Consider the following 25,140-nt stretch of genomic DNA (forward strand, 5'->3'; position numbering starts at 1 on the left):
CAACATGACAAATCATACAGTTTTAACAATCACAAAGGTACACTTCACCAGTCTCTGAGCACTTTGCCCAAAGCGCAAAATGTCCTCGGCCTATGGGAAAAGTTTCCCGGGGCAGGAGAGTGCTTCCAGCAAAGCCACCCCCCACCCCCATTAGGGTATTTCACATTGTCCAAAATCCGTAATCCGTAAGTCCATCCAACAAAGGAGCCAATGCCCACTCCGGTCTTAGTCCAGGAAATCAGTCCACGCACATGGGGCGTCAGCCACCCCCCTCATCCCTGCCATCCTCGCAGGTCTTACACTGTCCCAAAGAGGGGCACATGGCAATGGCAGTCAGCATTTCCATCTCTGCTCTGGAGAACATGTCCAGCCCTATGTCCCAAAATCGCAGACCTACCAGGGCCGCAGTAGGTGCTCCTTCCAGCTGGGCTCCCATCTTATGGAGACTGTGGATTGCAACTCCAGCCCGATTCTCATCTTCCAAAGAGGAACTGAAAACTCCAGCTCCCACTGCCGGGCTCGAGCCCTGGGCCGCTGCCGCCTTCTGCTCCGCAGACCTTGCAGCTCCGGACCCGGCCTCAGCTTCAGCCTCAGCCCTGGCCTCCTGCCGCTGCTGGCTCTCCATAACATCCAGGGCAATCTGCAACTCACGAACCTCTGAATCCTCCTCCAGTGTTTGCTCCATTTCCAGGCGAATCTCGAACACCTGGTTGGCCTCCTCCTCCAGCATTTCCTCCAGCTCCAGGGTCAGCATCGGTTTCTCCTGCATTTGCTGCAGCTCCTTCCACTGCTCGGTTTGCAGGTCCCGGGCAGCCTCTTCCACAGAGCTCTCAGTTTCCTCACACATGGCTGTAAAAGTCAGCCAGCCTACAATCCCCAAAAGGACAGCCATGGGGAACCCTAACACTAGCCAGTCCTCTACTCCACCACTCAAAGGCTCCTTGCCGATCTGTATCGAATCCTGCCACAGACTACGCCAAATGTAAAGCCAGAAGGCACGGCCAGGGCTACCATCACAGCAGCCCGGCCCATGCAGGTTCGCATTGGATTCGGACAGTCGGTAAAGAAACAACGGAGCTAAAAACTGGTGGGCCATAGTCTTTAATTCTAGCTTGCACCCGGCGGGCAAGTAAAAACACACACTGGGCTCCAAAACCCAATCACATTCAGTGCTCACAAAGCCACTGACTTATCCGAGTTTCCTAGAATCAAAGGTTTCTAGCTCACCAGCCTTATTCTCCTCAGTTCCCCATCTCCTTCCTTATCCCAGATACAAACTCTGCACAAACTGGCATCTCACTCAGCACTCCGCCATCTTGGCTGCTTCTCCTGGCCTCCTCCACGTGGCCTCCTTCTGCTTTCTGCTCTGCTCTCTCCTCTAATGATAATCTCAGGAACCAAGAGCCCTAAGCTCCCGTTTTGCCCCTATTTTATAGTGTAGCTTCACAACCTTTAATCCAATATACAAAATAGGGAAATCTCTAATATAAAGTCACTTTCTGAGGCATGATAGGATTGTACTGCCCTACATCAAAAAGGGTGGGAAAGGCTTAATCCCAAAACCAAGCCCCAGACTACAAGGATTCTCAACACACATTAATATCACCTGGGTGATGGCCTCACGTGGGCAACGTCATCTTTAACAAGGTGAGCATAATATATTTTATCTGCCCAACACATTGAAATACTGGTCAGTTTGTCGATTCAAATTTACTTGTTCTTTATTTTAAATATTGTATTTGTTCCCGTTTTGTTTTTTTACTTTAAAATAAGATATGTGCAGGCCCTGGCTGGTTGGCTCGGTGGTGAAGCGTCGGCCTGGCGTGCGGGAGTCCCGGGTTCGATTCCTGGCCAGGGCACACAGGAGAAGCGCCCATCTGCTTCTCCACCCCTCCCCCTCTCCTTCCTCTCTGTCTCTCTCTTCCCCTCCTGCAGCCGAGGCTCAATTGGAGCAAAAGATGGCCCGGGCGCTGGGGATGGCTCTGTGGCCTCTGCCTCAGGCGCTAGAATGGCTCTGATTGCAGCAGAGTGATGCCCCAAGATGGGCAGAGCGTCGCCCCTGGTGGGCATGCTGGGTGGATCCCGGTCGGGCGCATGCGGCAGTCTGTCTGACTGCCTCCCCATTTCCAACTTCAGAAAAGAAAAGAAAAAAAAAAAAGATATGTGCAGTGTGCAAAGGGATTTGTTCATAGATTATTTTATAGTCCGGCCCTCCAATGGTCTGAGGGACAGTGAACTGGCCCCCTGTGTAAAAAGTTTGGGGACCCCTGCCTTAGGCTATAAGGACCCTGCCTGCTTACAGCCTGTCCCCCACACCCAATGCAAACTATAAACAAGCAAAACATATACATCATATTTGCAAACTTATTTGACCCACAGTGACCAATATGTCTTAGTGGAACTCTGACACATAGCCTGTGTCAGGCATTTCTTGGCCTAGTGAGAAGTCCTGGGCAGCTCAGAAATGTGTGACTGAAGTCAATTTAACTAACTCTTACTAACAGTTTGCCTTACAGGTTCGCTGCCAGTCTTCAGCAAATCCAAAGGAAAGTTTCAGGAAGTTAGCACTGCTGGCCACATTTACACATCTTTAGGCATGTACCTGGAATGTTTTAACAGCTGGAATACAACTTCTGCAGTGATTCATGAGAAATTCATATTCGTTACAGCACTCAAGGATAATCAAATAAGGATAACTAACAGTTTTCGGGTATATGTCAGGCACTGTGCTAATCCCTTTGGGGAAAATATCCTACCTATTCCGCACTATTAATAAAATTATGATTCTCACTTTAACAATAAGGAATTTGAGGCTCAGAGAAGTTGAGTAACTTGTGCCAGAGTCTCCTGTGCTCATAAGGACTTAACTTTCGGCTGTTAAAAGAGCCTACTAAAGTACTAAAGAGCTGCCTAAGGGCCTGAACATGTGTTGTGACTAACTTAATCTTCATAAGAACCCTAATAAGGAGCACCTGGGAGTTGCATTGACAGAGGAAGAGCCTTTAGCTGCGGCACCTGGCATCATGTGTAATACAGATGATAATTGTCAAGGGTGCAGGCTCCGCCCCCCCCCCCCCCCCCCGATTTGAAAGCAGGAGGGAAAGTGTGCTTTCTCCTTTCACCCTGTTACAAATCAAGTGCTCTGTACAGAAGAGATTTTTTTATTCTAAAGCAGCACTACTCAACAGAACTTTCTGCAATACTAGAAATGTTCTGCCCTGGCTTGTTGGCTCAGTGGTAGAGCATCAGCCTGGCCTGTGGATGTCCCGGGTTTGATTACTGGTCAGGGCACGCAGGAGAAGCAACCTTCTGCTTCTCCAAGCCTCTCCCTCCCCTTCTTTCTCTCTCTGTCTCTCTCTCTCTCTCTCTTTTCTTCTCCTGCAGCCATGGCTCCATTGGTTTGAGCGAGTTGGCTTTGGGAACTGAGGATGGCTCAGTGGCCTCCACCTCAGGTGCTAAAAAAAAAAAAAAAAATGGCTTGGTTGCCAAGCAACAGAGCAATGGCCACAGATGGGTAGAGCATGGCCCCTAGTGGACTTGCTGAGTGGATCTCGGTCAGGGTGCATGTGGGAGTTTGTCTCTCTGCCTCCCCTCTTCTCACTAAAATTGAAAAGAAAAAGTTCTAAATTGGTGCTGTACAATGTGGAAGCCACTGACCACATGTGGCCACTGAGCATGTGAAATGGGGCTGGTGAGATTTATAAACTGAAATTTTAATTTTCTTTCATTTTAACTGGTTTAAACTTAAATACACTTGTGGCTAGTGGCTGCTATATTGGACAGCACAGCTATAGAGGGTAAGACCACCTGGTGGCCAATTTCTTAGCAGAGTCTAAGAGTTTCTGATTTCCACTCTCCTCCTTGTAGCACTGCCGTTGGCCAGCTTCTGGTGTGAATGTTCGGATGAAGGCACCGCTGACAACTGAGGAGGAGGGAAAAGATTTGAGATCTTTCTCACTCCCTTTATTAAAAACTAAATACTTAAGTGCTCAAACATGTATTTCATTTGTCCATTTCTTTTTTTATTATTATTCCTCATTTTAGAGAGTGAGGAGAGAGATAGAGAGAGAAGAGGGGTGAGCAAGAAGCATCAACTCTCATATGTGCCTTGACCAGGCAAGCCGGGGATTTTGAACTGGTGACCTCAGCATTCCAGGTCGACGTTGTATCCACTGCACCACCACAGGTCAGGCTTGTTCATTTCTTTTTTCTTTTTCTTTTCTTTTGTATTTTTCTGAAGCTGGAAACGGGGAGAGACAGTCAGACAGACTCCCGCATGCGCCCCACCGGGATCCACCCGGCACGCCCACCAGGGGGCGACGCTCTGCCCACCAGGGGGCGATGCTCTGCCCCTTCGGGGCGTCGCTCTGTCGCGACCAGAGCCACTCCAGTGCCTGGGGCAGAGGCCAAGGAGCCATCCCCAGCGCCCGGGCCATCTTTGCTCCAATGGAGCCTCGCTGCGGGAGGGGAAGAGAGAGACAGAGAGGAAGGAGAGGGGGAGGGGTGGAGAAGCAGATGGGCGCTTCTCCTGTGTGCCCTGGCCGGGAATCGAACCTGGGACTTCTGCACACCAGGCCGACGCTCCGCCACTGAGCCAACCGGCCAGGGCCTTGTTCATTTCTTTATTTGACAAATATCTATAGAACTCTTTTTACACAGGGCAGGCATAGCTGCATTGGCTCTGGGGTAAAAATGGCAAGCAGGACAACTGGAGAGACATAAATGAAATAATTGCACTTATATATGATTAGAAAGTCAAATAAGTGAAAAGTGTCAGAAGTAGTGAAAGTGTTTTTCAAGGATGATGGCTTTGATGGAGGCAGCGGAAATCCCTTTCTGACGATGCTGAAATCCAGCGCGTGAAGTGCGGTTTCAGCGGAGCCGAGGAGAACGAGCCAGAATCACCGGCAGTGGAGGAGACTGCATTAGAGCCGGAGGGAATCCCATGTACAGACCCGCGGGGGGCGAGGGGTGGACATGTTTGAGGAACTTTAAAGAAGAGGAAAGCAGGGACAGAGGGGACTCAAGGGGCAGAGCCCTGTCTGTCACATCAGGACCTTTGACCTTTATTTATCCTAAAAGTTGCAATGAGCTCCTAGAAGGTTTTTTTTTTAATTTTTGTTTTTATTTGTTTTTTAAGATTTTATTTATTCATTTTAGAGAGTAGAGAGAAAGAGAGAGAGAGAGAGAGAAGGGGGGAGGAGCAGGAAACATCAACTCCCATATGTGCCTTGACCAGGGAAGTCAGGGTTTTGAACCTGCGACCTCAGTGTTCCAGTGTTCTCAGACGCTTTATCCACTGCGCCACGACAGCCAGGCTCCTAGAAGGTTTTAAGGAGAGGAGTGGCCTGACTAGAAAATAAATTGAAGAAACAAAACAAAACAAACAGAAAAAAAAAAAAAAAACACCCAACAACAACAAAAAACCCTTGGCTTTTAATAAGGGCTTCATTGTTCCTTGTTCCTTCCTTCCTTCCTCCTCCAGCGGGCAGGCAGGTGACTTCCCCAGACGCAGGGCTGCAGCTGGCTCCAGGGGCAGGTCCTCAGAACAGACGAGAAGTGCTTGGTCCTGGGCCCAGAGGATGAATAGAACTAAGCCGTGTTCTTTCCGCGAATGCTCTGTGTGTTCTCTCTGTGTGTTTCTGCCATTAAGTAAATACTGGGGTATTTATAAAAACTGTCAGCAAACCACCCACTCCATTTTCTTCACCACGGGCCCAGAAGCCCTCAAACAGTAACAGCCTGTACCAGCATCTCAGTGATATCCAGAGACAGCTCCGAAAGGACTACTAATTATAACTTCCACAGGGCTGGTGGCTGCTGCCGTAACTGTCATGATCAGGGTTGTGGAGCATCTAGCAAACTGGAAGTTCACGGGCAGGTTTCTTTTTTTTTGTATTTTTCTGAAGTTGGAAATGGGGAGGTAGTCAGACAGACTCCCGCTTACGCCCGACCCGACTGGGATCCACCCGGCACGCCCACCAGGGGGCAATGCTCTGCCCATCTGGGGTGTTGCTCTGCCGCAATTAGAGCCATTCTAGCGCCTGAGGCAGAGGCCATGGAGCCATCCTCAGTGCGTGGGCCAACTTTGCTCCATTGGAGCCTTGGCTGCGGGAGGGGAAGAGAGAGACAGAGAGGAAGGAGAGGGGGAGGGGTGGAGAAGCAGATGGGCGCTTCTCCTGTGTGCCCTGGCCGGGAATCGAACCCGAGACTCCTGCACGCCAGGCCACCGCTCTACCACTGAGCCAACCGGCCAGGGCTAACGGGCAGGTTTAAGCTCAGCAAGGGCAGCCTGCTAGAGAGGATGACTTTCGGTAATTTACTAGTCCGGCCACCTTTACACTGAGCCACAACAGGTTGATTGACCTACAGTTGGGAGAATGACAAGCTAAAGAATGCATTCCCGCCTGACCTGTGGTGGCGCAGTGGATAAAGCGTCGACCTGGAAATGCTGAGGTCGCCGGTTCGAAACCCTGGGCTTGCCTGGTCAAGGCACATATGGGAGTTGATGCTTCCAGCTCCTCCCCCCTCCCCTGTCTCTCTCTCCTTTCTCTCTCTCTCCTTCTCCTCTCTAAAATGAATAAATAAATAAAAAAAATTAAAAAAAAGAATGCATTCCCGTGGGGGGGGGGGAGGAAGGGAGGCAAGGAAAGAACAGTGAAATGAGAAAAAAGACTGATGAATGTATGTGACCTACTAAAGTTGCAAATAATAAGACTCCAACTTGCTTATGCAACGTGAATCACTGTCCTCTTCTTGCAAAATGAATTGATTTTGCCTCTGTCCCTGGCATAATGGAAAAGTCACCCATTTTGCTGGTCAGCACTCTGGAGCTTGATTCCTAGCTCTGCCACTTCCTCCAGGCAAGGTGACTCATGTTCCAGAGTTCGTGTCCTTGTCTGTAAAATGGGTTAATAGTGGCCCTGGCCGGTTGGCTCAGTGGTAGAGCGTCGGCTTGGCGTGCAGGGGTCCCGGGTTCAATTCCCGGCCAGGGCACACAGGAGAAGCGCCCATCTGCTTCTCCACCCCTCCCCCTCTCCTTCCTCGCTGTCTCTCTCTTCCCCTCCCGCAGCGAGGCTCCATTGGAGCAAAGATGGCCCTGGCGCTGAGTATGGCTCCTTGGCCTCTGTCCCAGGCGCTGGAGTGGCTCTGGTTGCGACAGAGCGATGCCCCGGAGGGGCAGAGCATCGCCCCCTGGTGGGCAGAGCGTCACCCCCTGGTGGGCGTGCCGGGTGGATCCCGGTGGGGCACATGCGGGAGTCTGTCTGACTGTCTCTCCCCATTTCCAGCTTCGGAAAAAATACAAAAAAAAATAAAAAAATGGGTTAATAGTGTCTGTTCACAGGGCTGGATGAATGTGAGATAACATAAATGGAATGCTTAGAAATAGTTCCTGCAACCTGACCAGGTGGTGGTGCAGTGGATAGAGCATCAGACTAGGACCTGGAGGACCCAGATTTGAAACCTCAAGGTTGCAGGCTCATCCGGCTTGAGTGAGGGGTTGCTGGCTTGAGCGTGGGATTAGAGACATGACCCCGTGGTCGCTGGCGTGAGCCCGAGGTCACCAGCTCGAGCAAGGAGTCACTCACTTTGTTGGAGCGCCCTGGCCCCCATTAAGGCACAGATGAGAAAGCAATCAATGAACAACTAAGGTGCCGGAATGAAGAATTGATGCTTCTCATCTCTCTCCCTACCTGTCTGTCTCTCCCTATCTGTCTGTCCCTCTTTCTGTCTCTCTCTCTCTGTGTCACAAAAAAAGAATAGAGTCTCTGCACATGGTAAACACTGGCATCGTTATTATCCAGTCATGCATATGTATGTCTATCTTGCCCTTGACACTGAGCTCCTCAAGTGTAGAGACCTGCCATTGGCTTTTAGGTCTAGTGCCTACTTCTGTAGATACTCAATGTAAAAAGTGAGTCATTGAGCCCTGGCCGGTTGGCTCAGTGGTAGAGCCCCACCTTCCCCCTCAAGGCATGTACAAAAAGTGATCAGTTGGCCCTGGCCGGTTAGCTCAGTGGTAGAGCATTGGCCTGGCATGCAGGAGTCCCAGGTTCAATTCCCAGCCAGGGCACACAGGAGAAGTGCCCATCTGCTTCTCCACCCCTCCCCCTCTCCTTTCTCTTTGTCTCTCTCTTCCCTTCCCGCAGCTAAGGCTCCATTGGAGCAAAGTTGCCCGGGCGCTGAGGATGGCTCTATGGCCTCTGCCTCAGGCGCTAGAATGGCTCTGGTTGCAACAGAGTAACGCCTCAGATGGGCAGAGCATCGCCCCCTGGTGGGCATGCCGGTGGATCCCGGTCAGGCGCATGTGGGAGTCTGTCTGACTGCCTCCCCGTTTCCAACTTCAGAAAAATACAAAAAAAAAAAAAAAGTGATCAGTTAACAACTAAAGTGAAGCAACTACCCTGACCAGGTGGTGGCACAGTGGATAGAGCTTCGGACTGGGATACCGAGGACCCAGGTTCGAGACCCTGAGGTTGCCAGCCTGAGCCCGGGCTCATCTGGTTTGAGCAAAGCTCACCAGCTTGGACCCAAGGTCGCTGGCTCGAGCAAGGGGTTACTCAGTCTGCTGAAGGCCCACAGTCAAGGCACATATGAGAAAGCAATCAATGAACAACTAAGGAGCCACAACAAAGAATTGATGTTTCTCATCTCTTTCCCTTCCTGTCTGTCTGTCCCTCTCTCTGACTCTCTCTGTCTCTGCCACAAAAAAAAAGAAAAAAAAATTAAAGTGAAACAACTATGAGATGATGCTTCTGCCTCTCTCTCCTCCCCCTCTCTCTCTTTCCCTTCCTGTCTCTCTCTCTCTCTCTCTAAAATCAATAAAAATATTAAAGTAAAAATTATAAAAATAAATTGTCCCTGTTTTCACTGTATTTTTGGCAGTGGTTACGGTGAGGAAAGGGAGACCTCTGCTTTTTCTCTGACTACTTCTTTATTGTGGTTTTGTTTTGTTTTTTAGATTTTATTCATTTTACTGAGAAGAAAGAAGGAGGGCAGGGAAAGAGCTGGAAGCACCAACTGCCATATGTGCCTTGACCAGGCAAGCCCAGGGTTTTGAACCTGCACTCTCAGCATTCCAGGTTGACACTTTATCCACTGTGCCACCACAGGCCAGGCATCCTTTATTGTTTAAATATTATAAAAAGTAGAATGCGTTAACTGGGTATCAAATAAATAAATGAAAGTGCAACATGTTTTTAAAATCAATAAAATAATCAATTAATAAAAATAAAACAAATGAACTGACAACAAACACACCTTGGAAGACAAGTTACTGAGAACCCATGTAGAGATATACCCACCCTCTCCTTTGAGAAGAATTTCAGGTGGAATATGTTCTCTCATTTTCTCAGAAAGAAGCTGACAGTCACTGGTTAAGTTCCGTAAGGGGGTTTTCCTGGTTTTCCTACGACCTTAATCAACACGCAGCCTGAGGGCTGCATGTGGAGATGAGATATGAGCGCCACCCCACCCTGCAAGATGCCCCACCCCAGCAAGTGGCGCCCACAGGGGACTCAGGACCTGCTTGAAGACGACGCCTCACTCCTTTCCACACTTAGGGCGGCTGGGGGATGCTGCAGCTGCTGGAAATGAACAGGCAGTACATACACTCATGGTGTCAATGAAAAAGCAATCGAATAAGAGGGCATTCAGATTACAGGCATCAAATAGTGTTTCCTACCAAACCGCTGAAGATGTGTTTACAGTCTCCACACAATACTGGCGCGGGGTGAGGGGGCAAGAATGAGAGGTTTGCTGAGGCCGAGGAGGCTGCTATTCCAAGGGGAATGACTGAGAGGCGGCCAGCACTCTGGTACCTGAAACAGTGAAGGCAGTGGGGACGAAGTCAGGCCACACTCTGGTACCTGAGACAGTGATGGCAGTGGGGACAGAGTCAGGCCGGCACTCTGGTACCTGAGACAGTGACGGCAGTGGGGACGAAGTCAGGCAGGCACTCTGGTACCTGAGACAGTGACGGCAGTGGGGACGGAGTCAGGCAGGCACTCTGGTACCTGAGACAGTGACGGCAGTGGGGACGGAGTCAGGCAGGCACTCTGGTACCTGAGACAGTGACGGCAGTGGGGACAGAGTCAGGCAGGCACTCCGGTACCTGAGACAGTGATGGCAGTGGGGACGGAGTCAGGCCGGCACTCTGGTACCTGAGAGAGTGATAGCAGTGGGGAGGGAGATAAGTGGGTGACCAGAGGGATACTGAAGAGAGAGATTCAATGGGCCTTAATGATTTACATATATTTATATATCCTGAAAAGGAGGACAGGGCGGTGGTGATGGTAGTGGTGGCACCTATCACAGTAAGGCTTCAATTAGTAAATCTGAACCCTAGGAATTATGGAATAAAGAATTCATTGCTGGCTGGTTGGCTTAGTCGTAGAGTGTCAGCCCGGCATGTGGATGTCCTAGGTTCAATTCCTAGTCAGGGCACACAGGTGAAGCAACTATCTTCTTCTCCACCCCTCCCCTTTCTCTCTCTCTCTCTCTCTCTCTCTTGTCCTCTCACAGCCATGGCTCGATTGGTTCCAGCGCATTGGCCTTGTGTACTGAGGATAGCTCTGTGGAGCCTCCAACTCAGGTGCTAAAAATAGCTCCATTGTAAGCATGGCCCCAGATGGGCAGAGCATTGACCCCAGATGGAGGTGTCGGAAGGATCCCAGTTGGGGCACATGCGGGAGTCTGTCTGTCTCTCCGCCCTCCTTTCACTTAGAATAAGAAGAAGAATTCATTGTTGAAATTAGACTTTACATAGTTTGTAAGAGGAGCTGGGCAATTGCACATCTGAGGAGGAGTGTTGGAGGACCAGTGAAGTCCCCGATCAGTCAGTCTGAAAAGCCAAGGATGTCCAGCCAACAAAATAGAGCCACAAAAGGGAGGCTGAGAAATCTAAAGAAAGCATTTGCCTTGGTGGGTCTAAGATGGAACCCACTAAGCACCCCAGCATCTGTGAGCCATCTCATTGAACCACAACGGCATTCAGATGTAGTGCTCCCAAGTTCCTTTCTTTTTTTTAAAACACTAGTTGAGAAAGGTTCCATTTTATTTATTTATTTATTTATTTAATTTTTTTCTTTTCCTTCAGAAAGAGGGATAGATAGGGACAAACAGACAGACAAGAACAGAGAGAGATAAGAAGCATCGATCATCAGTTTTCGTTGCGACACTTTAGTTGTTCATTGATTGCTTTCTCATATGTGCCTTGACCGCGGACCTTCAGCAGACCGAGTAACCCCTTGCTCAAGCCAGTGACCTTGGGTCCAACCTGGTGAGCTTTTTGCTCAAGCCAGATGAGCCTGCGCTCAAGCTGGCGACCTCTGGGTCTCGAACCCGTGTCTTCCACTTCCCAGTCCGACACTCTATCCACTGCACCACCGCCTGGTCAGGCCCAAATTCCTTTCTTGAGCAACTCTCACCTGGAACCCCATATGGAAGGGTTTCTGGGAAATATAGTTTCCAGCCTAACCTAGCTAATAATGGTGGGGGAAGATTCTGGAGGAAAAATAGTCAATTCCTTTTTAGACATGTTGACTTTGAGTTGACTGTGATGTATCCCCACGGAGATGTCCAGCGAGCTTTTGAGCTTATCCAACTTTCTTCAACGTGCAAGCAAACTGGTTCAGGGCTCTAGCTCTAATCCAGCCTGGGGTGAGAAAGTAGAATGCAGCTGTAGATTAAGAACCCCGGGACTAAAGATATCAGCCAGGAGTAAAGGCGGACCCAAAAAACAGTCCAAAAAAGGTCAATAACTTTCAGGCAGCAGCTTGGAACAGCAAGATAAATTGGGCAGGCTCTACAGCATGGCCCCCAACCTTTTCTTTTCTTTTCTTTTCTTTTTTTTTTTTTTTACAGAGACAGAGAGAGAGAGAGGGATAGACAGGGACAGACAGACAGGAATGGAGAGAGATGAGAAGCATCAATCATCAGTTTTTTGTTGTGACACCTTAGTTGTTCATTGATTGCTTTCTCATATGTGCCTTGACCGTGGGCCTTCAGCAGACCGAGTAACCCCTTGCTCGAGCCAGCACCTTGGGTCCAAGCTGGTGAGCTTTTGCTCAAACCAGATGAGCCCACGCTCAAGCTGGCGACCTCGGAGTCTCGAACCTGGGTCCTCCATATCCCAGTCCAATGCTCCATCCACTGCACCACCACCTGGTCAGGTAGTGGCCTCCAACCTTTTTTGGGCCATGGACTGGTTTAATGTCAGAAAATATATATATTTTTTAATTTATTCATTTTAGAGAGGAGAGGGAGAGAGAGAGAGAAAGAGAGAGAAGGGGGGAGGAGCTAGAAGCATCAACTTCCATATGTGCCTTGACCAGGCAAGCCAGGGTTTCGAACCAGGGACCTCAGCATTTCCAGGTCGACGCTTTATCCCATTGCACCACCACAGGTCAGGCCAGAAAATATTTTCATGGACCAGCCTTTAGGGTGGGACGGATAAATGTATCACGTGACCGAGACAAGCATCAAGAGTGAGTCTTAGACAGATGTAACAGAGGAAATCTGGTCATTTTTAAAAAATAAAACAGTGTTCAGACTTAAATATAAATAAAACGGAAATAATGTAAGTTATTTATTCTTTCTCTGCGGACCGGTAGCAAATGGCCCGCGGACCAGTACCGGTCCGCAGCCCAGGGGTTGGGGACCACTGCCCTACAGGACAGGTGTGGGGGTGTCCTAGAGAGATGGCCTGAGATCCCTGAGGTACATGTCAGTGGGAAGGCACCTGGTTTGCATATTAAGCATAGCCTTCTGGAATCACTGTTTTGAAAGTGCCACAAATTATTCAAAAACAGATAAGCTGACTTGATAGTCACTCCATTTATTTTGTTTTTATCCTATTATGCAGGCATAAGACAGTATATTTAATGAATAATCCTTCTTTTAGAAGTTTCACAGACTAGTTTGTTAATACAATTTGTGACCTTACTGCTTGACCCATAAAGTGAGTTGTGACTGAAGTGCAAAGTGATGTAGTGAACATGCCACACAGAGAGATGGGACCCCCCACCATGGCCATCACTGCCACCGCCACCACCTCTCCACTACAGCCACTACCATTGCCACCCAGGCTAGAGGAAAGTAGGCAAAATGAGGGCAAAGGAGGGTAACAATGCCAAAGGAACATGGAAACTCATGATGCTTTGAGGTAAATTTTCTTCACTTTTACTGAATGACAAATATAATTAATGAACAATTATATTTGTTATATTCTTCTTCCTTCATGTTCTTAGTAATCTAATGAAACCTTGGCTCTCTGTTATACTATGTACACCAAAGAAGGAAATATTCTTCTGAATACCTTATACAAAACAGGGCTTCCATTCCTCTCTGTACTCTGAACCCGCTACATAAATCATAATAGTACTTACCTCTATCTGATATTATATATGACATTATGTCCTTTATTTTGTCTTTCATACCAAAATATGAGCTTCTTCACAGTCCATACCTCTTTTTTTTATTTTATTTGTTGATTTTAGAGAGAAACATCAACCAATTGCTCTACATATTTTTAAAAATATTTTAATTACTTATTTAGCAAGAATGGGGGTACACACCTGACCAGGCAGTGGCGCAGTGGATAGAGCATTGGACTGGGATGCAGAGGACCCAAGTTTGAGACCCTGAGGTCGCCAGCTTGAGTGCGGGCTCATCTGGTTTGAGCAAGAGCCCACCAGCTTGAACCCAAGGTCGCTGGCTCCAACAAGGGGTTCCTCAGTCTGCTGAAGGCCCACAGTCAAGGCACGTATGAGAAAGCAATCAATGAACAACTAAGGTGTTGCAACGCGCAATGAAAAACTAATGATTGATGCTTCCCATCTCTCTCCGTTCCTGTCTGTCTGTCCCTGTCTATCCCTCTCTCTGACTCACTCTCTGTCTCTGTAAAAAATAAATAAATAAAATTAAAAAAAATTTTAAAAAAAGGGGGTACAGACAGGGCCAGAAAGATCATAAGGGAGAGAAATGAGAGGCATCAGTTCTTCATTGTAGCACCTTAGTTGTTCATTGATTGCTTTCTCATATGTGCCTTGATGGGGGGGGGGGTCCTCCAGCAGAGCCAGTGGCCCCTTGCTCAAGTCAGTGAACTTGGGCTCAAGCCAGCGACCTTGGGCTCAAGCCAGCGACCTTGGGCTTCAAAGCAGCGACCATGAGGTCATATCTATGATCCCATGCTCAAGCTGGTGAGCCCACGCTCAAGCTGGTGACTTCGGGGTTTTGAACCTGCGTCCTCAGTGTCACAGGCCAATACTCTATCCACTGTGCCACCACCTGGTCAGGCTACATTTAAAAAAAAAATTATTTATTAATTTTACAGAGAGAGGAAGGGGGAGCTAGATGTATCAACTCATAGTTGTTTCACTTTAGTTGTTCATTGCTTGTTTGTTTTATGTGCCTTGACTCGGTAAGCCCAGGGTTTCGAACTGGCGACCTCAGCATTCCAGGTTGATGCTCTATCCACTGTGCCACCACAGGCCAGGCTGCTCTACATATTTATGTATTCATTGGCTGATTCCTGTATGTGCCCTGACTAGGAACAATGCTCCAACCGAGTCACCTGGTCAGGGCTGTCCATGCCTATTTTGTTCACTGCTGTATCCCCAGAAAATAAAACAGTACCTGGCATACAATAGACATGGAAGTATTTTTTGAACAAATGAATGAACATATAAACAACACATTATATTCTAAGAATGATTGTATGTGAAAGACAATGTATTATGGCTATCCCACTGAAAAATAGGTTCTGATATTAAGGATTGAGTCAAGGTCAAAAAATAGTATTAGCATGTCCTATTTTTCTAACAGTTCATCAAGCTAGAAAAACTATGTCCTTTTCCTGCATATTACCTAATAATAGCAATTAAAATACTTAATATACAGGCTTGGCTGGTTGGCTCAGCGGTAGAGTGTCAGCCTGGCATGTGGAAGTCCTGGGTTTGATTCCTGGTCAGGGCACACAGAAGCGCCCATCTGCTTCCCCACCCTTCCCCCTCTCCTTCCTCTCTCTCTTCCCTTCCCGCAACCAAGGCTCCATTTGAGCAAAGTTGGCCCGGGTGCTGAGGATGGCTCTATGGCCTCCGCCTCAGGTGCTAGAATGGATCCAGCTGCAACGCAAAGGAGCAACACCCCAGATGGGCATGCCGGGTGGATCCGGGTCGGGCGCATGCAAGAGTATGTCTGACTGCCTCCCCGCTTCTAATTTCGGGGAAAAAAATATTTTTTTAATAAACACTTTTGTCAGAAGAGCTTAAAAGCTTTGCCAGTATCTAGTCTCTTCCACTATTTTTCTTAGCTGTTCATTTTCTTTGCTGGGTCTTTTTCCTACTCTTTTTTTTTAAACTTTTACTTTATTTTTATTTCTTTTTTCTTTTTTCTTTTTACAGAGACAGAGAGAGAGAGAGTCAGAGAGAGGGATAGACAGGGACAGAGAGGAACGGAGAGAGATGAGAAGCATCAATCATCAGCTTCTCATTGCGACACCCTAGCTGTTCATTGATTGCCCTCTCATACGTGCCCTGACCGCGGGCCTTTAGCAGACTAAGTAACCCCCTGCTCGAGCCAGCGACCCTGGGTCCAAGCTGGTGAGCTTTTTTCTTTGCTCAAGCCAGATGAGCCCGCACTCAAGCTGGCGACCTCAGGGTCTCAAACCTGGATCCTCCGCATCCCAGTCCGACGCTCTATCCACTGCGCTACCGCCTGGTCAGGCTCTTCTTCCTACTCTTGCTGGCTAACTGGTATTGCCCTTGATTTGCATTAGACTCCTTCCTGACCTCTCAATCGTGAGTTTTTCTGGGTCAGCTTCTCAGGTCTAATGCCCTTCCTAGCGAGATAAAGGGTTAGGTCCCTGGTTGGGCTCTATGCTGGGATTCTGTGCTGGGCTCCATCTGGCTTGTTTAATCCTTTGTATGAGCATATGGACGGCACTGCAAATTCCTCCCTGTAGCTTCAAGGGCAGGACACAAGCCTTAACTGTCTGTGCATCTCCTGCACTGTGCACAGCCGCTGGCCGGTTGTAGGGACTGAAGAAGCGAATGGCTGCCCATCATATGTATTGAGGAGATTGAAGTATTTAGGAGTGATATATATTGGGGATTGGCTTTAAAATTCTCCATTAAAAAATCTAAACTGAGCCCTGGCCGTTGGTTAGTTTTGGCTGGAAGCACAGAGGTGGCTGGTTTGATCCCGTCAGGGCACATACAGGAATGGATTGATGTTCCCATCCCCCCCCTTCTTTCCCTCTAAAATCCACAAAATAAACATTAAAAAAATAAACCAAATACAATAAAATTAAGTGGCTGAGGACACAGATGAAATAACAGTGAAAAAATGTTGATAATGGTTAAAACTGGTGATGGGCCTATGAGGGCTCATTAGATCCATCTCTCAATTTATGTGTAAATTTAAACTTTTCCATGAAAGAAAGAAACAGAACAAAAATTTGTTGATTCGGGAGGCTGGCTACTATGCTAATAGCTCTAGAAGCATTGACAAAGTGGAAATTTGTAAATGAAATTCTACCGCAGGGGCCTGACCTGTGGTAGCGCAGTGGGATAAAGCATTGACCTGGAACACTGAGGTCGCCTGTTCGAAACCCTGGGCTTGCCAGGTCAAGGCACATATGGGAGTTGATGCTTCCTGCTCCTCCCCCTTCTCTCTCTCTCTCTCTCTCTCTCCTCTCTAAAAATCAATAAATAAAATATTTTTAAAAAATTCTACCACAGGGATGAATAGCTACATCCAATACAGTTGTGACTTCAGGGAATGAAATATAAATAAGAAAAGCAGCAAAAATGCTTCAAAGTTATCAGAGCTTTGCTTGTACTCTTAATACTTAATTATATTGCCATGTGGAAACCATATATGAAGGATGCCCTTTTGTTCATCACATAGTGTACCATTTTATTTATTTATTTATTATTTTTTTAAATTTTTTATTTTTTTACAGGAACAGAGAGAGAGTCAGATAGAGGAATAGATAGGGATAGACAGACAGGAACAGAGAGAGATGAGAAGCATCAATCATATCAATTATCAGTTTTTTGTTGCGATACCGTAGTTGTTCATTGATTGCTTTCTCATATGTGCCTTGACTGCGGGCCTTCAGCAGACTGAATAACCCCTTGCTTGAGCCAGTGACCTTGGGTCCATGCTAGTGAGCTTTTTGCTCAAGCCAGATGAGCCCGTGCTCAAGCTGGCAACCGTGGGGTCTCGAACCTGGGTCCTTCTGCATCCCAGTCTGACACTCTATCCACTGCGCCACTGCCTGGTCAGGCTGTACCATTTTATTTATCATAGAAGTCTTTCCTTCCTAGAAGTAAGATTTTTACATAGTTTATAGGATAAAAATTCCATTGCCAAGAATCTTAAGGATGTTTGCGTATTTTCTATAGCCATTATTCAATTTATGCATTCATTTTTAATTCACATACATTTCTCAAAATTGTGCTCTATTTGTCCAGTTTATTATTTATGAAGATGAGAAACATAACTGTAACCACAAAACACCATATACAATTTACCACAACATATTAATAAATGCACTTACCTCAATTCTGAAATATTTAGATTCAGGTTCAACTGTTAAAAAATCCTCTCCCGTTGATTTACTTATATTTTTAAATTAGTTTTCTATAAAACACATTTATCTCTAAACATTGCTATTTTGTGTCTTTAAGTAATATGTTTTCCTCTGGTACAGTTCTCAGTGTCCTTTTCACTTAGGGTAGAAGAAGCAGAAATTTTTGTGAGCGTCCCCTATTGCTAATTGCTTGACCATGCATCTCATTTGATGCTAAAAACAGCTGTGTTTGCTTTATGGTTAAGAAAGCAGATGCCAGAGAAATTTTTTTTTTTTTTTTTTTTTTTTTTTTTTGTGACAGAGACAGAGAGTGAGAGGGAAAGATAGGGACAAACAGACAGAAAGGGAGAGAGATGAGAAGCATCAAGTCTTCATTGTGGCACCTTAGTTGATCATTGATTACTTTCTCATGTGTGCCTTGATGGGAGGGGTGGAGGGGGCTAGAGCAGACCGAATGATCCCTTGCTCAAGCCAGTGACCTTGGGTGTTTTCACTTAATAACTAACTATATGACCTCAGTCAAGACATTCATTTTCTTCCTGACCAGGCGGTGGCGCAGTGGATAGAGCATTAGACTGGGACACAGAGGACCCAGGTTCGAAACCCTGAGTTTGCCAGCTTGAGCTTTGAGTGTGGGCTCATCTGGTTTGAGCAAGACTCACCAGCTTGAGCCAAGGTCGCTGGCTTGAGCAAGGGGTCACTCGGTCTGCTGTAGCCCCCCCGTCAAGGCACATATGAACAACTAAGGAACCAAAATGACAAATGGATGTTTCTCATCTCTCTCCCTTCCTGTCTGTCTCTCCCTATCTGTCCCTCTCTCTGGCTCTCTTTGGCTCTGCCACAAAAAAAAAAAAAAAAAAGAGAAAGAAATGAACACCCTGGCTGGATGGTTAGAGCATTTCCCAAAGCACAGAAGTTGCAGGTTTGATCCTTGGTCAGGGCACATACAGGAACAGATCAATGTTTCTCTCTCTCTCTTCCTCTCTCCATTCCTCCCTCACTAAAAAAAAGTCAATAAATAAAAAAATATTTCGGCTGGTTGGCTCAGTGGTAGAGTGTCGGCCTGGCGTGCAGGAGTCCCGGGTTCGATTCCCGGCCAGGGCACACAGAAGCGCCCCATCTGCTTCTCCACCCCTCCCCCTCTCCTTCCTCTCTGTCTCTCTCTTCCCCTCCCGCAGCCAAGGCTCCATTGGAGCAAAGTTGGCCTGGGCGCTGAGGATGCCTCTGTGGCCTCTGCCTCAGGTGCTAGAATGGCTCTGGTTGCAACAGAGCGATGCCCCAGATGGGCAGAGCATCGCCCCCTGGTGGGCATGCCGGGTGGATCCTGGTCGGGCACATGCAGGAGTCTGTCTGACTGCCTCCCCGTTTCCAACTTCAGAAAAATACAAAAAAAAAAAAAGTTAAGTAATTAGAAATGAACCCGTTTAGTAATAATGACAAAATAATAATAATTTTTTAAGTTCAATGCAGAGAAATACAAAGTAGAAATAAATGAATGTGTTCCTTGCCCTGGCCGGTTGGCTCATGTGGATGACCTGGGTTTGATTCCAAGTCAGGGCACACAAGAGAAGTGTCATCTACTTCTCTACCCCTTCCCTTTCCCTGTCTCACTCTTTCTCTCTTTCTACCCCTCCCACAGCCATAGCTTCATTAGAGTGAGTTGGCCCAGAGAAATGGTGGGTGGCCTTTGGCCTCAGGTGCTAAAAATAGCTCAGAGCAACATAGGCAGAGCATCCCCCATAGGGCACTTGAGGGGTGGATCCTGGTCAGAGCACATGTGGGAGTCTGTCTCTCTGCCTCCCATGCTCTCAAATAATAAAAAAAGAATGTTTTCCTCGTCTCTTCATTCCACTCCCAAATCCCAATTCTCCTAATAGTAATTAACAGCTTGTTATCTTTCCAAATATATAGTATATATTTATAACAGATATTAATGATATATTTGTATCTAATAAACATTAAAATATTACCAATAATATATTTATATACTATAATAATGTAGATTATAGTAATATATTATGTAAATATATTTATGCATATAATAAAATATATATATAATCTTTTCTGAAATATAAGTGGAGTCATATTTTGCATGACATCCTAGCATCTGCCATTTTCACTCAAAACTATATCATGGCTTCATGCTGAAAGTCTAGTATTGCCTGGCCTGTGGTGGTGCAGTAGATAAAGTGTCAACCTGGAATGCTGAGGTTGCCAGTTCGAAACCCCAGGCATGCCTGGTCAAGGCACATACAAGAAGCAACTACTACAAGTTGATGCTTAGTGCTACTCCCCCTAGCCTCTCTTTCTTTATCCTCTCTCTAAAACCAATGAATAAGAAAGTACTGAGTTAGAATACAGATAGACAATATACTGTGAACAATGTAGACTTTGGATGTGTGTGTGTGTGTGTGTGTGTGTGTGTGTGTGTGTGTGTGTGTGTCAGAGACAGAGCCCACGCTCAAGCTGGCGACCTTGGGGTCTTGAACCTGGGTTCTCCAGGTCCCAGTACGACACTCTATCCACTGCACCACCACCTGGTCAGGCCAGGGTGTTCATTCCTAATCTTAATCATCAACATTCTTGAATACCTATGATAGTGCCTCAGGGGTGTTAAGTCCCTATGGACTACAGGCACTCCTGTTTTTGTAGTCCCCACCCTCCACTACATCTAATACATTAAATGTACCCATAACAAATACAATTTATATGTGAGTTGAGTTGAAGTTATCTAGTTTACAAAATGCCACATTTCGTAAGCACTTAAAGCTACTAACTTTTATGTTTCAGATTTTAAAATATTTCATAACCAAAACAGTGTTTTTAGGTCTCTAACATTTTCTTCGGCTCTTGCAAAGACCCCGTGCCCTAGAAATTGTGTATCAAATGGATAAAAACCATCCCATGTGCTGAATACCATTCTAAAGTGCTTCTGATAGGGTGTCAGCTCTCCAGAAATTTATCATCCAGCTCCATATCTTTCTTTTCTTTCTTCAGCCTATACCTCTTTCCCATTGTCATCCTAAAAAAAGTTCTGTTCTTACTATTAGTTTGGTTTTGGCACCTACCATTCATTTTCTTGTGAACCCTTTAGGAGTACTTATGCTCATATTTTGAAATCAAATTCCTAGGTCTTAGGCATGTACCTCCACATGCCTGAGATTAAATATTGTGCTGATCTGAGTATTTGCTCTTAGATGTCTAGTAAGGTGACCAATTGTCTTCCTTTAGGGAGGACAGTCCTTCTTTTGTAAGTTCCGCCCTTCCTCGAAAAGTGTCCTCCTACATGTCCTCCTTTTTGATATTGGAAGATTAATCTGTAAATGTCCATATTAGATCGATGCAGAGTCGATCCATTGCGTGTGATGTGATGTATTTGTATTTGACATGATGATGCATCAAGGATCAGTACAGTGCGGCGAGATGCAATGATGAGACACATGTGCTCTGCACGGGAGACCTTGAGAGAGTGCAGGATATACTGAGCACGCAAATGGCTTTGTGTACTTCTTACTGAAACACCACACGGCATATACAACATTGTAGACTCATGATTATTTCTTTCTCAGTGAATATTCAATCATAGACAGGTAGGCACAATTCAGGATTTACTAATTCATTATCTATTTAATAACTTCCAAATATATATAATTTTATTTACAGGTATTTTCCCAAAATTTGAGTTTTAAAGTAGAAATCTAACATCAAACCATGTCCATTAATAACACATTTTGATTAAATAGTTGCACAAAGATTTTTAATTTGAAAATGATTAATACACCCAAATATCACTCCAAATTAGTGGTTTTGTTTGATATTTAGTTTTACTGAATGAGTACTTTTTTCTTACAATTACTATTAAAAATTAATAGGCATGTAAGCATAATTACAGTGTAAGACATTACAAATGTTTTTATTATGCATTTATCATAGTGTATTATTTTTGCAATGAATAAAAATGTTTCTTTTATTTATTTTAAAAATATTTTTATTTATTCATTTTAGAGAGGAGAGAGTGAAGGAGAGAGAGAAGGGGGGAGGAGCAGGAAACATCAACTCCCATATGTGCCTTGACCAGGCAGGTCCAGGGTTTTGAACTGGTGACCTCGGTGTTTCCAGGTCGACGCTTTATCCACTGCACCACCACAGATCAGGCCAATGTTTCTTTTTTTTTGTTTTATTTTATTTTTTGGATTTTTCTGAAGTTGGAAACGGGGAGGCAGACAGACTCCTGCATGTGCCTGACCAGGCACGCCCACCAGGGGGCGATGCTCTGCCCATCTGGGGCGTTGCTCTGTTGCAACCAGAGCCATTCTAGCACCTGAGGCAGAGGCCATAGAGCCATCCTCAGTGCCCGGGCCAACTTTTGCTCCAATGGAGCCTTGGCTGCAAGAGGGGAAGAGAGAGACAGAGAGGAAGGAGAGGGGGAGGGGTGGAGAAGCAGATGGGCGCTTCTCCTGTGTGCCCTGGCCGGGAATCGAACCCAGGACTCCTGCACGCCAGGCCGACGCTCTACCACTGAGCCAACCAGCCAGGGCCCCCAATGTTTCTTTTATTTATGATATTGTTCTCTTCAATTTATTTTTGTCCTTTTCATTGTAAAAAAGTTGGTCACCTTGCCTGACCAGGCGGTGGCACAGTGGATAGAGCGTCGGACTAGGATGCAGAAAACCCAGGTTCGAGACTCTGAGGTCACCGGCTTGAGCGCGGGCTCATCTGGTGTGGGGAAAAGCCCACCAGCTTGAACCCAAGGTTGCTGGCTCGAGCAAGGAGTTACTCTGTCTGCTGAAGACCCGTGGTCAAGGCACATATGAGAGGGCAGTCAATGAACAACTAAGGTGTTGCAACGCGCAATGAAAAACTAATGATTGATGCTTCTCATCTTTCCGTTCCTGTCTGTCTGTCCCTGTCTGTCCCTCTCTCTGACTCACTCTCTGTCTCTGTAAAAATAAAAAAAGTTGGTAACCTTATGTCTAGCTAATTTGGAGGAGGTTTTGACTAATTTTATTCAATGACAAGTAAATCAGCAATTTATTCAGTATTAACTGTGTGGGGGGTTTTTTTGAGAATTACAGAAAGATGCCTGAAAATATTCAATTCTTGGCCTGTATAAAATCCTGAAGAATCAAACCAAATTACAAAGATAAGGGTGTGCTTGAAGAGATTTTTATTGTATCATTCCTAGTAAATATCTTTCATCCTGTTTGCAGAGTGTATTGGAAATCAAAGGAATGGAATGCAGAAAAATCAGCATTTGATTTGAAAGAGGAAGTGCCAGGTTGAAAGAGAAGAAAGCATTTTATTTTATTTTTTAGACTTTATTTATTCATTTTTATTGGAGAGAGAGAGAGGAAAGAGATAGAGAGAACAGGGGAAGGAGCAGGAAGCATCAACTACCATATGTGCCTTGACCAGTCAAGCCCGGGGTTTCAAACCAGCACCCTCAGCATTCCAGGTTGACACTTTATCCACTGTGCCACCACAGGTCAGGCCAAGAGAAGAAAGCATTTTAGAAAGAAGAGGAAGAGACCCTTATCAAGAGACCCTTTAGACCAGGGGTCCCCAAACTTTTTACACAGGGGGCCAGTTCACTGTCCCTCAGACCATTGGAGGGCCGGACTATAAAAAAAACTATGAACAAATCCTTATGCACACTGCACATACCTTATTTTAAAGTAAAAAAAACAAAACAGGTACAAATACAATACTTAAAATAAAGAACAAGTAAATTTAAATCAACAAACTGACCAGTATTTCAATGGGAACTATGGGCCTGCTTTTGACTAATGAGATGGTCAATGGGCTCCTCTCATTGACTACCAATGAAAGAGGTGCCCCTTCTGGAAGTGCGGCAGGGGCCGGATAAATGGCCTCAGGGGGCCGCATGCGGCCCGCGGGCCGTAGTTTGGGGATCCCTGCTTTAGACCCTAATGAAGACTATGATGAGAAGATCCATGAACAAGTGATCACATTTCCTTGTTCCATAGGCAAGCATGAAACTGACCTACCTGGACTTTTCTCCCATAAAAAGCAACCCGCAGCTCTGGCCACACTGGGTTTTCCATGGATGTGTAGAAATAAATCAGCACCCTCAGTGACTGCTGTTCAGAGACAGTCTATAATTACTAAACTATTGGCGTCTTTTACGTTTACTAAACAAGTCCTACAGAACATTAATAACACTTTTGAACTACTTTGGAAGAAACAAATACCAGCTTACTATAAGATTACTGATAACATTCACATTCACAACAGTTCTGTATATTCACAAACTATCTGCCATCTATTAATTAAAGGAGTAGCCATTTGTGATGACAGGAATTCCACATGGAAAGCTGACATGGATGATAGATTCACTGTGGTGAATAATTTCGGCAGTAAGCCCGATGTGTTTTTTTGGTTTGTTTGATGGGCATTATGTGTCCTCAAGAGCAAACTTCACAGCAGCAGAACTGTTTTACTTCTCCATCAGCTTTCCGGTTTTGATCCTTCCTACCAACTGACCCCCAAAGAACAAAAACTAAGCAATTCCTTTCACACAGTGTTTAGGGAAGAATACAACGCTGTAAAAAACTTCTTCTCTATAAAGAAATGAACAAAAGAATGCAGGTGTAAGCATGAAAACATACACAAAGCCTTTGCAAAAGCGTTCTGGAGACTGGATAGGCTTTTATGACTTGGAAGAAAAGAAGCATCCAGGGTTCGATGCAGTGGCTGTCCTGCAGTTACCTGTATACTGGAAGGAAAAATGAAGAGTGTCCATGCCAGGATGAATCAGAGAAGACTCACTGATCATGATGGTTGGGCAATGAGGTTGCCAAAAATAACTTCAGGAGAACTACCTATTTCCTTCAGATTATACTTATTTATTTTTTATTTTTGTATTTCTCTGAAGTTAGAAACGGGGAGGTAGTCAGACAGACTCCCGCATGCGCCCGACCGGGATCCACTGGCATGCCCACCAGGAGGCGATGCTCTGCCCATCTGGGGCATTGCTCTGTTGCAACCAGAGGCATTCTAGCGCCTGAGGCAGAGGCCACAAAGCCATCCTCAGTGCCCCGGCAAATACTGCTCCAGTGGAGCCTTGGCTGAAGGAGGGGAAGAGAAAGAGAGGAAGGAGAGGGGGAGGGGTGGAGAAGCAGATGGGCGCTTCTCCTGTGTGCCCTGGCCGGGAATCGAACCCGGGACTCCCGCACGCCAGGCCGACGCTCTACCACTGAGCCAACCGGCCAGGGCCTATTCTTATTGATTTTAGAGAGGAGAAAGAGAAAGGGAGGGAGGGAGGGAGGGAGAGAGAGAGAGGCCTGGAGGACTACATATTGCAAACACTGGTATGTATATTGACTAGGGCCAGGTTACACCTTAACATTTTTTTTCATGGAAGCAAAGCCTCCTATGCTTCCAGAATTATTTAGTGACTAGAAATTGCACTGACCGATATAAGAAATGACCAATGACCAGCTTAAATGCAGATCACAGGCACACGACTAATTGTAATGATTTTTCAAAGTGACACATATATGAACTAATGTAATGAAAAC

General features: G+C 46.1%; 1 protein-coding gene across 1 annotated transcript in view; it reads left to right on the top strand.

The window, feature by feature from the left end:
* The first annotated feature begins 13,028 nt into the window (after positions 1–13,028).
* PP2D1 (protein phosphatase 2C like domain containing 1) overlaps positions 13,029–25,140 on the top strand; it is a 30,212-nt gene continuing 18,100 nt past the window's right edge. Inside the window, 7 exon segments of the mRNA XM_066350355.1 lie at positions 13,029–13,123; positions 22,810–22,877; positions 23,476–23,983; positions 23,985–24,049; positions 24,052–24,412; positions 24,654–24,675; positions 24,894–24,930. Coding sequence (XP_066206452.1) covers positions 13,029–13,123; positions 22,810–22,877; positions 23,476–23,983; positions 23,985–24,049; positions 24,052–24,412; positions 24,654–24,675; positions 24,894–24,930 — 1,156 coding nt within the window.

The sequence above is a fragment of the Saccopteryx leptura genome, chromosome 10 (genome assembly GCF_036850995.1).
Source record: "Saccopteryx leptura isolate mSacLep1 chromosome 10, mSacLep1_pri_phased_curated, whole genome shotgun sequence".
NCBI lineage: Eukaryota > Metazoa > Chordata > Mammalia > Chiroptera > Emballonuridae > Saccopteryx > Saccopteryx leptura.